At 39.9% G+C, this 11407-nt stretch overlaps 1 protein-coding gene across 1 annotated transcript in view; it reads right to left on the bottom strand.

Moving 5' to 3' along the window:
- Window positions 1-9217: 9217 nt before the first annotated feature.
- The window catches only part of USP45 (ubiquitin specific peptidase 45), a 50971-nt gene continuing 48781 nt past the window's right edge, over window positions 9218-11407 (bottom strand). Inside the window, exons 17-18 of the mRNA XM_015820163.1 lie at window positions 11226-11379; window positions 9218-9958 (exon numbers count right to left, since the gene is read on the bottom strand). Of these exons, the coding sequence (XP_015675649.1) occupies window positions 9828-9958; window positions 11226-11379 (285 nt within the window). The 3' untranslated portion in view covers window positions 9218-9827. The remainder of the gene's footprint in view (window positions 9959-11225; window positions 11380-11407) is intronic.

The raw sequence follows: 11407 nt of genomic DNA, 5'->3' as shown, positions 1-11407 counted from the left end.
CCGGTCCCACCCCCTTCTGCCAGAGACCCTCTGATCTGTCCCACTCCTACTCAGACCCCCAAAGGCACCCGTGACGCGAACGATGAAGAGCTGGCCATGTCCATCCAGTAGGCCACCCCCACTCCAGCCACGCCCACCCAATAGACCACGCCCACCCTGGCCATGCCTACCCGCCCCCCCAAGGACAAAAGCAATGCTGATGCGGCCCTCAATGAAATTGAGTTTGACACCCCTGCACTAGGCCACCCCCACTCCAGCCACGCCCACCCAATAGACTGCGACCACCCTGGCCACACCTACCCGGCCCCCCGAGGACAACTGCAATGCTGATGCGGCCCTCAATGAAATCGAGTTTGACACCTCTGGAATAGACAATGGAATAATTCTGTGAAGAGCAAAATAATGAACTCAAAATGCATCTCGTGAGTGGAAATTACCAAGGCATGTTTCGGACAGGTCCCGTCCATTTTAAGGCAAGGTGAATGGCCAGTACCCATTTTCTAAAGTAAACTTTCTGAAGGTTTAGAACCAGTGGTCGGATTCAAATATGTGAAACAACCGGTTCTCTGTGTGGGTGTTGCTTCTGGAAGTCCAGCCTGGGCAAAAAAAAATTAGTTACAGGTTCTGCCAAAGTGGTGTGAACTGGCTGAATCCCACCGTTTAGAACTTTCCAATATGTATTTGTATTTAATGAAATACACTAGCCCAACAAAACCTATGCTACAACTTTCCAGAGACTAACTGCTATCTCTGTACTTTTTGACTGTGAGGGATGCAATATCCAGTTTGGTCGCTGTGTATATAGACTATTAGCCACTCTGTTAAGACAGAACATTGCCCGGGGTATACCATTGTGGAGGTAGTCTTCATACTTCATCAGTAATTGCATGACTTCTGTAGATGCCATACACTAAATAAATACATAAATAACAATCCAGAGGGCAGATACTAGATTCTTGGGGGGGGAGGGGTGGCTTACTCTGAATTCCTGCACTGAACAGGTGGTTGCATTCTGTGCCAAAAATGCCAGCTTTATTTTATGGCTGATGCCAGGGGAAAGATTTCTGAATATGATATGTTGTGCTGGATCATCTTGACAGGATATCAAGAACATTTCTGGCTGCCCAAATGGGCACACTGGGTTAGCACCACATACATACAGCAAAATATAATAATTTTGTTGAAAAGGCATACTGATAACAGCAATTTATATGAAGGCAACTTTTTGTGGTCAAGAGACACATTTAACATGGTGGAGGCCAAGGATGTTTATGGGCGGGGCAATTGTGAAAAAAAATGAGGAGCATGATACAACAATGGGTAGAATTAGGAATTCTGCAAATTATACAGGGGGGATTTTGTTTTAAAATTTAACTTATTTTCATGTATTTTTCACGGATTCTATGCTACAACTATTAAAATAGTTGCTTCCAGGATGGCCTAAATGAAGACCTGTACACCACCTATGTGGCCCACAGGGCCCCAGGGCAATTGTACAATTGATGCCTCTTTGCAGAAGAAGTGGAAGTAGATCAACGCAAGCACCAGCGCCGCCTGGTAAAACCCACCTTTAAGCCAATACCGGAGAAGAGAGCTGAGACAGCCCGGCCATCACCAACCACACCTCGCTCTACTGCATGTTTCAAGTGCGGGAAAGGGACACTGAGCAGTTGACTGCTGTAGCAAGGTACCAGCCAAGAGAGGAGACCGACAATCCACCAGCAGACCTACGAAAATGACACTGTGCCCAAGAGAGCTGGCGATGGCGTTCAAGGAGACTGTAGAACTCCCCTGAGCTCGTGGATCGGAGGGTCCAGTTCTGGCTCCCACAAACGATGACTTCGAGGCGGCTGAGAGTGACTATGAGAACGACCCCTCAAATGCAGCAAAAATGACAAACTGGAGCTTTTATGCTGTAGTGCTTCTGTGTATAAAGCAACAAACTATATATAGTCATCTTCTCTAAATTTGGATCAGTTACACAAACAGTAATAATCTATTAGGAATCTTGACTAGAAATTGCCTCCTTCCTTCCTATTTCATAAGAATATACAAATCCCATTTACAAAGTATCTATTCTTTTGTCTCAGTCGTAGCTATCAATATTCTTGTTTTGAAAGCCCAATTGATTCATAGACCATGTTCCAGTAAAATAAGATATACATTTTCAAGATCAAACCAGAAGATGGTGCTACCTCAGCTGACAATGGTTTTATCAATTTTTGAGATGTTTTACAGACACAAAGACAGAATCACCAATGGGTATGCAGGCTAGAAATGACAAGGGTTACTGTTCCACAGATATGGGAAGTAGATATTTAAGATAAATCCACTCCTCATTTGTGTCAATGTTTAATCTCCAGAGAAAGCAAGAATAAGGAAGTGATAAAACAATATACATTTTATGAAAAATGGCTGTGTAATATGACAAACAGATCCAAAAGCAAGAATTATTTATTTATTTATTTATTTATTCATTGCATATGACTATAATGTGAACATAACAAGTAGAAGGATAAAAAAAGGGAAAGAAATGTAATTCTTTCTTTTAAAGAAAAACACAGTAGGATAGCTCCAACCAGAAGTAGCAGTAAATGTATTGATTTTATAATACAAATTGAGAAAAATGACAAATGTTTCTTTTTAGTACCAAGGACTAGTCAAAATGTAGCATATTTAAATATCACAGAACTCAGTGAGAAAATTGAAGAATTCATTTCTTCACTTGGCTTAAAAGTTCTTATTTATGGGACTAAACTTCAGATTGTATAAAAGAAATATACCAGTATTGGGGGAAAATAATCTTTATCTTGGAATGTTTATTTAAAATTATGTGTACATGATAACCTCTGGTGCAAATCAATCTATTCATCTATGTTATTTGCATGCATTCAAAGGTACCTGCATACATTAGAACTCCTGAAACAATAAATGTAACCCCCCCCCCAATTGTTTGAGATATAAAGTATTAGATGCCCACGCATTCACTAGACTATGGATATCCCCTGGATCCCACTAGGTGACACTGTTTCATGGAATGGACCCAGAGCATGCCCCTTCTGCCAGGATGTAGAGAAATGATTGGACAGAAGTTGTTGTCCTGCAATAATTTGGCATTATGCTACAAGAGGCTTTTTAAGTGGTAACCAGTACTTTGAATTACACATGGAAGTTTATGAGGCACTAGTAAAGTGCTGCTACAGGAGTACACCAAAGTGCTTCAATAATTACTACTGTATTTCAGATCAATAGCAGCTTCTGCATGGTTTTTCAAAGTTAATCTAATGTACGGCAGTATGCAATAATCCTGCCAAGGGGTGACTAGGCAATGCAAATGGATGACTTCACTTGGAGATTTCATGTAGACGTTAAATAGTAGTTGAGAAAATGTAGAGGCTTAGGAAACCCCACAGAATAGAGACTTGGGGCACAATTTCTCCTTTATCTACCAGCACTAACTGGAAAGGGAGTGGCTGCGTGTTGCAGGACTGCAAAAGGCGTGCACGGATCCCTGCAGCTCCTGGAGGCTCTGAGCACTGTTTTTGACACTGCTTCTGTGTGTGCGTCTGCCTCGCTGTTTTAGGCAGCGCTTCGGATCAGCTGCAGCGTGCCATGGAGAGGATGGCTGAAGTTTGGGAGATGGTCTATTCCCATTCGTAGCATGGCCGCCTGTTCTGTCCCAGCCAAATGAGTCCTTGTTAAGCTCACAAGGAGGAACCCCTCTTCCAACAAGCGGGCTGGAACCGCAGGAAAAAACCAATCTCCTTTTATTATTTACAGACCTGAGTCAATGTCCAAGGCAAACAAACACAGTTCACAAAAACTCGATCCTCAACACGAACGGTTGCCTTGAGCAACCAGCACTTCCCACACCTTCCCTTTTATTATGCAGCCAAGGCGTGGCTTCCTAATGCCTTCTCCTTTGCCTTTGGAGCCGCCCCATTGCATTCCTCTGTCCTACTCTCTTTTTTTGCCGGCGATTTTGTGCATCCTGGATGTCTCCCAGCTGTGAGTCATCACTGTCCAACTCAGACTCCCAGCACAGCTGTGTCTCAGCCTGAGCGCGAGTAGAGGGGCCAGGCTCCTCATCAGACTGTAAGTCTTGGAGCTCCTCAGAGCCTTCCTCTGACTCTGATCTCACTCCAGGCCCCTCCTCCTCCTCTGATTCCTCAGATTCAGCTGCTGGGTCCACTGGCTCGCGAGGAATCACAACACTGCCGTCCAATCGCCGTGTTGGCTCTCAGAAGGGCAGCGTCAGCTGCCAATGCAGCGGTGGGGAAGGCGGAAGGCAATCCCGCCCACCAGATCAGCTGGCAGGATGGGGTGGGAAACCGAGTGGTGCCAAAAATAGTGCTCGGAACCTCCAGGAGCTGGCAGGGATCCACATATGCCCTTTGCAGTCGTCCTGCAATGCGCAGCCTCTCCCTGTAAGCAATCCGGCTCGCCCAGGGTCAGGTTGGCCGTCACAGAAGACTTGTCCTGCATGTGCGGCGGAGCTGGAGGACAGGGATGGGCCATGCCTCCGGTGATGGCCAACCTGACCCTGGGTGAGCCAGATTGCTTCAGCTGCGAGAAACCTGGCCTAAGGTTTCCATCGCCCAGGCTTCCTGAAGCTGATGGGAACTGTGGCCCACCGCAGCTGAAGAGCTTAGCTCAGCCACAAAGTTGAACACACCTGCAACAAGTCTCCCTGAGCGAGGAAGCGACGTGAGGGTACGAGTGTCTGTATTTCTGCGGCTCATGCGCAGAATTCATACCACGCCTTCCCATTGGCGATCAAGGAGGCTAATTGTGGTAAATACAAATCATTTTTTTTTAAAAAAAATAAAGGGATGGATTACAATATTGATGATGAATGTAAATGAAAAGGCAGTTTCCAAAGCCTTCCTCCCCCACCAAGGGAAACTTGAGTCTCCTGGTGGGGCGGGGCCCCAGCCAGGCTGGGCCTTGTGGTGAAAAAAATAAGACATCCTCCGAAAATAAGCCCTAATGGGTCTTTTGCACCAAAAATAAATATAAGACCTGGGCTTATTTTCGGGGCAACACAGTACCTCTACTGGAATCCAGCTACATATTACCTACCGGGAGCCCCTAACCAGCTAAGGGAAGCATTTATCTACTATACAGCCTATTGGTGATATTTCATCCCATGCTGGCCATGATCTCTCCAAGTGACTTTATGTGGCTGTTAAATAGTAATGGAGAGAGGAACAAGGTCTGGGACACTCTATAATGAAATGGCCAAAGGCTCAATCTCTTCCACTGACCACCACTGACTGAAACTAGGAGATTCTCCAGGAAGGAGATTCACTGAGGAACAATGCTCTCTACAGTATTCCCAATCCTTACAGAAGTTTTAGTCAATGGTACTCAAGAACATTGAGAAAATCAGCAGGATAACACTCATACATTTCTCCCCCTCATACTACCGGTAATTGAAAACAAACAGAAAATAGGCCTATAATAGTTATCTCTGATTCATAACATTGGATCTAGAATTGATAAATGCAGACTTTTCTATTTTAGCAGCCGTAAGTTCAACAAGCCTACTGCATTAAATATACAGGAGTTGGAAAGCACCTCCTTCCCCAAAATAAATAGAGACATATTCCATACTCCCACTAGCAGAAGTTGCCTCTATTCAGTTTTTACTCTCCTCGTTGTTTTGTAGAATAATCCTTCCTGTTCAACAGAGTCCTCTACTCTCAAAATAGGTTTCAGAGGATGATGGGATGATTAAGAAGGAAAGGCGACTGTCATCAATCCTCTTCAATATGGCCTCAAACCTTCTGTACCAAGTGGCATAGTTACAAAACTTATAAATAACCAAATTCTACACCATACAAGCATATTTTACACTTAATGGGAAGCCAATTGTACAGTTATTTAATATATAAAAATAAAACAATGTATTGATATTCACAACAAAGACCTGAGAGCTAATTCTATTTAAGTCACCTTAAATCACATACATTTGGACACCCTAATACTCAACTATATCAATGTACATAATGAAAAACACAAAATATAAAATATTTTAGGAAAATGTAGTTTTCTTTAAAGATATGTAGTATTTAATTCAAGGAACCTGTTTCTACCTACTTTTACCCAGTCATTCTGTAACCCAGTCAAATGATGGTCTCTGGCAACACACAATCACCCTAAGCAGGTCACCAATAACCATTTACAGAGTACAGTGTCCCATATATTTTCTCCAGGAAATATATAGTTTTATCAGGAGCTTTACCCAAATATCATTATATCACTATCCTCTTCTCCAGGGAATAGGCTGGCTTGAACCGTGCCACTAAACAGCATTTGGTACATACATTATGTGTGCTTGAGCCTCAAAAATTAGTTCTGTCACTGAGAAAGTTGCTTTTTTATTTACTCTTTTTCTTCTGGTCTTTTTCTTCTCAAGTATTAAGTAGATAACTCAACTACCTGTCTTTATATATTCCCACAATATGATTGGATAAAGTTAATTTAACTTTTCCTTGCTGGGGTTCCCTTCTCGACCTACTTAACATTATTATAAAAACAGAGCCCCAACAGCGTGCAGTAAATAGTAAAAACATATATACAGTACACATACTTGTGCCTCTGAGATTTGTTTTGTATGACATTGTTTCTCAACGTTCAGAGAAGGTAATCTGTTCTCTAGAAAGCATGCATTTATTTGCCCATATATTTATATGAAGAAAAGGTATGGCTTGCTCCAGCTTCACAGTGCAAGTAAGATGGATTCAGAGGTGATTTGGGGTTCACTAAATTTGAAAGCCAGCACATCACAGGAAGAATGTTTAGCTTGCTTTCTGATGGAGTTTTCATCTGTAACATCATCAGATTTCAAGGCATATTCAAATCAAGAAAAGCGTCCCGGAGTAAAATCAAGCCTAGGTGCATTTCCACATTCCCTTAGAACACACAATATAGTATCCTAGTTTTGTAGAATGACCGTTTTGTTTCCTGAAACAAAACTACTTTCCATTTGTGGAACATGTTAAATTTATAAGAATCGTTTCTTTCAAGAATTATCAAGTGCCAAATATTTTACAAAAACATGCTTTGGTGTCCATAAACAGCTTTTTCTTCACTGAAGAAAAATCAGGTTGTCAGTCTTATCAAGATTGTTCCTGCAGTTAACTTTTGAAAAAGCACATGATTTTAATTAGCCCATTTTGAAACATTATTGTTTAGTTTCAGAATGTATTGTTTCACATTACAACTTAGGAGTCCAAAAGCAATGTCTGCTTGGATTCAGAAACACACACATACACCCACCTTCTTCTAATCACATATGACAATTTTTTTTAATTAATTTCCATTTCAATGCAGTCTTTGCCCTCAACTCTTCATAAAAGCATATGAAACTATAGGCTCTTTTAAAACAGCAACTGAACAAAAATGTTAGCCACTCTATTGTATTTTTTGTATGCATGAAAAAAGAGGGGGAAAGCTGTTCTGTATCCAAGCCATGATTTACAATCTGAAACCAGGGTATATTTTCAATTGAAGAAGAGGAACAGATAAAGGCACAATATTTACACATACTGTAATTTTCTGTGCACTTAAGCAAGTTAAATAACACTGCTTTCCTGTTTTCCATACTGAACATGGCTACAGAATTCTTTCATAGAAAAGCAAATAGGCTTGTGAATTTAATACTCTTGATTCTGGGACTGCTTGTACATAGGTATCACTGACATATACCCACTGTCCTACAGCTGATCCCGGAGATTCTTTTAAACCTGCAATGCAAACAGACACGTACACCAGTTTTGATTAGCTGTTAAATCAACAAATAAGAGAAGGTACAATCAAGAGTATAAGGCAGGAGTAGGCAACTTTGGCTCTTTTATGACTCGTGGACTTCAACTCCCAGAATTCCTGAGCCAGCCATGCTGAGGAGAAATGGAAAGGTTTCCATGCTGAGCCATGCTGGCTCAGGAATTCTGGGAGTTGAAGTCCACGAGTCATAAAAGAGCCAAGGTTGCCTACCCCTGGAATAAGGGAAGGTTTGGTTACCTAAATGTAATTAATTATGAGAAAAATGATAACTGATTAAGTTATTTTGAATATTGATGGGAAATTACAATTGGAAAAAAAAAGAGAAAAAAAGGATAAGGATTGAATAAGGGAATTTTGATTGTATATACATTTGATATGTTTTGGCCAGAGAAGATATTATAAACTGACATTATTGATACTAGACATAACATTGGAAACATGTGATGAAGATACTTATATTTAACTGTATAGGTATTAATAGCAGTAAGAATTGTATTTGCCTAGTGTGGAAAAACGATTATTATTGGGAGAAGAGAGGACCGAGGAAATACTGGATGGTGTAGTATTGGATATTTTGAGTGAAAGTTAATATGTACCACTGAATGACAAAGGAACCCAGACACGGTGTTGTTTATTAAGTACTTGAAATTAATAAAATATTTATATATATAAAAAGAATGCTTAGCTGTATGTTGTTCATTAACTGAACTTTTAAAGCAAAGTGATGTTTCTAAAAAAATAAATATACATACAGGTGATCCTTGACTTACAACCATTCATTCAGTGACCATTCAAAATTACAAAGGCACTGAAAATAATAAGCAGAAACGGTTCTTGCATTTATGACCATAGCAGCATACACTGGTCACATAATCAAAATTCAGGCACTTGGCAACCAGCTTGTATTTATGACAGCTGCAATGTCTTGGAGTCATGTGATCACCCTTTCCAACTTTCCCAGCTGGCTTCCGACAAGCAAAGTCAGTGCAGGAAGTCAGATTCATTTAACGGCCACATGATTCACTTAACAAATGCAATGATTCACTTAACTGCAGCAAAACAGATCATAAAATTGGGTGCCACTCACTTAAAAACTGTCTTGCTGATCCCAACTGTGGTTGTAAGTTGAGGACCACCTATATACACAACGCAGAAGGTATATATATATATATATATATATATATATATATATATATATATATATATATATAATCACACAGTTTTTGTTTAGATACCTACCTTGAACATTTTTATTGCTAGAATTGTGCTCCAAATGTTTTTTGGACGATGATCGGATTTTTACATAAGCTGCATAATGACCTCCCCGCATTGAGCCATTATGCTCTACTATTCCATAAAGCGCATAGAGGACCTTGCCACCATCAGCCACATTCTAGGAAAGGAAGGANGTGGAACATGTTAAATTTATAAGAATCGTTTCTTTCAAGAATTATCAAGTGCCAAATATTTTACAAAAACATGCTTTGGTGTCCATAAACAGCTTTTTCTTCACTGAAGAAAAATCAGGTTGTCAGTCTTATCAAGATTGTTCCTGCAGTTAACTTTTGAAAAAGCACATGATTTTAATTAGCCCATTTTGAAACATTACTGTTTAGTTTCAGAATGTATTGTTTCACATTACAATTTAGGAGTCCAAAAGCAATGTCTGCTTGGATTCAGAAACGCACACATACACCCACCTTCTTCTAATCACATATGACAATTTTTTTTATTAATTTCCATTTCAATGCAGTCTTTGCCCTCAACTCTTCATAAAAGCATATGAAACTATAGGCTCTTTTAAAACAGCAACTGAACAAAAATGTTAGCCACTCTATTGTATTTTTTGTATGCATGAAAAAAGGGGGGGGGAAGCTGTTCTGTATCCAAGCCATGATTTACAATCTGAAACCAGGGTATATTTTCTATTGAAGAAGAGGAACAGATAAAGGCACAATATTTACACATACTGTAATTTTCTGTGCACTTAAGCAAGTTAAATAACACTGCTTTCCTGTTTTCCATACTGAACATGGCTACAGAATTCTTTCATAGAAAAGCAAATAGGCTTGTGAATTTAATACTCTTGATTCTGGGACTGCTTGTACATAGGTATCACTGACATATACCCACTGTCCTACAGCTGATCCCGGAGATTCTTTTAAACCTGCAATGCAAACAGACACGTACACCAGTTTTGATTAGCTGTTAAATCAACAAATAAGAGAAGGTACAATCAAGAGTATAAGGCAGGGGTAGGCAACTTTGGCTCTTTTATGACTCGTGGGCTTCAACTCCCAGAATTCTTGAGCCAGCCATGCTGAGGAGAAATGGAAAGGTTTCCATGCTGAGCCATGCTGGCTCAGGAATTCTGGGAGTTGAAGTCCACGAGTCATAAAAGAGCCAAGGTTGCCTACCCTTGATATAAGGGAAGGTTTGGTTACCTAAATGTAATTAATTATGAGAAAAATGATAACTGATTAAGTTATTTTGAATATTGATGGGAAATTACAATTGAAAAAAAAAGAGAAAAAAAGGATAAGGATTGAATAAGGGAATTTTGATTGCATATACATTTGATATGTTTTGGCCAGAGAAGATATTATAAACTGACATTATTGATACTAGACATAACATTGGAAACATGTGATGAAAATACTTATATTTAACTGTATAGGTATTAATAGCAGTAAGAACTGTATTTGCCTAGTGTGGAAAAACGATTATTATTGGGAGAAGAGAGGACTGAGGAAATACTGGAGGGTGTAGTATTGGATATTTTGAGTGAAAGTTAATATGTACCACTGAATGACAAAGGAACACAGACACCGTGTTGTTTATTAAGTACTTATGATTGTAAAACTTGAAATTAATAAAATATTTATATATAAAAAAAGAATGCTTAGCTGTATGTTGTTCATTAACTGAACATTTAAAGCAAAGTGATGTTTCTAAAAAAATAAATATACATACAGGTGATCCTTGACTTACAACCATTCATTCAGTGACCATTCAAAATTACAAAGGCACTGAAAATAATAAGCAGAAACCGTCCTTGCATTTATGACCGTAGCAGCATACACTGGTCACATAATCAAAATTCAGGCACTTGGCAACCAAGCTTGTATTTATGACGGCTGCAATGTCTTGGAGTCATGTGATCACCCTTTCCAACTTTCCCAGCTGGCTCCCCACAAGCAAAGTCAGTGCAGGAAGTCAGATTCACTTAACGGCCACATGATTCACTTAACAAATGCAATGATTCACTTAACTGCAGCAAAACAGGTCATAAAATTGGGTGCCACTCACTTAAAAACTGTCTTGCTGATCCCAATTGTGGTCGTAAGTTGAGGACCACCTATATACACAACGCAGAAGGTATATATATATATATATATATTATCTAATCACACAGTTTTTGTTTAGATACCTACCTTGAACATTTTTATTGCTAGAATTGTGCTCCAAATGTTTTTTGGACGATGATCGGATTTTTACATAAGCTGCATAATGACCTCCCCGCATTGAGCCATTATGCTCTACTATTCCATAAAGCGCATAGAGGACCTTGCCACCATCAGCCACATTCTAGGAAAGGAAGGAAGGAAGTGAGGGC

This window comes from Protobothrops mucrosquamatus, unplaced genomic scaffold, assembly GCF_001527695.2.
Source record: "Protobothrops mucrosquamatus isolate PMUCROS unplaced genomic scaffold, P.Mucros_1.0 scaffold1078, whole genome shotgun sequence".
Classification (NCBI taxonomy): Eukaryota; Metazoa; Chordata; class Lepidosauria; order Squamata; family Viperidae; genus Protobothrops; species Protobothrops mucrosquamatus.
This window is presented reverse-complemented; position numbering and strand designations above follow the sequence as displayed.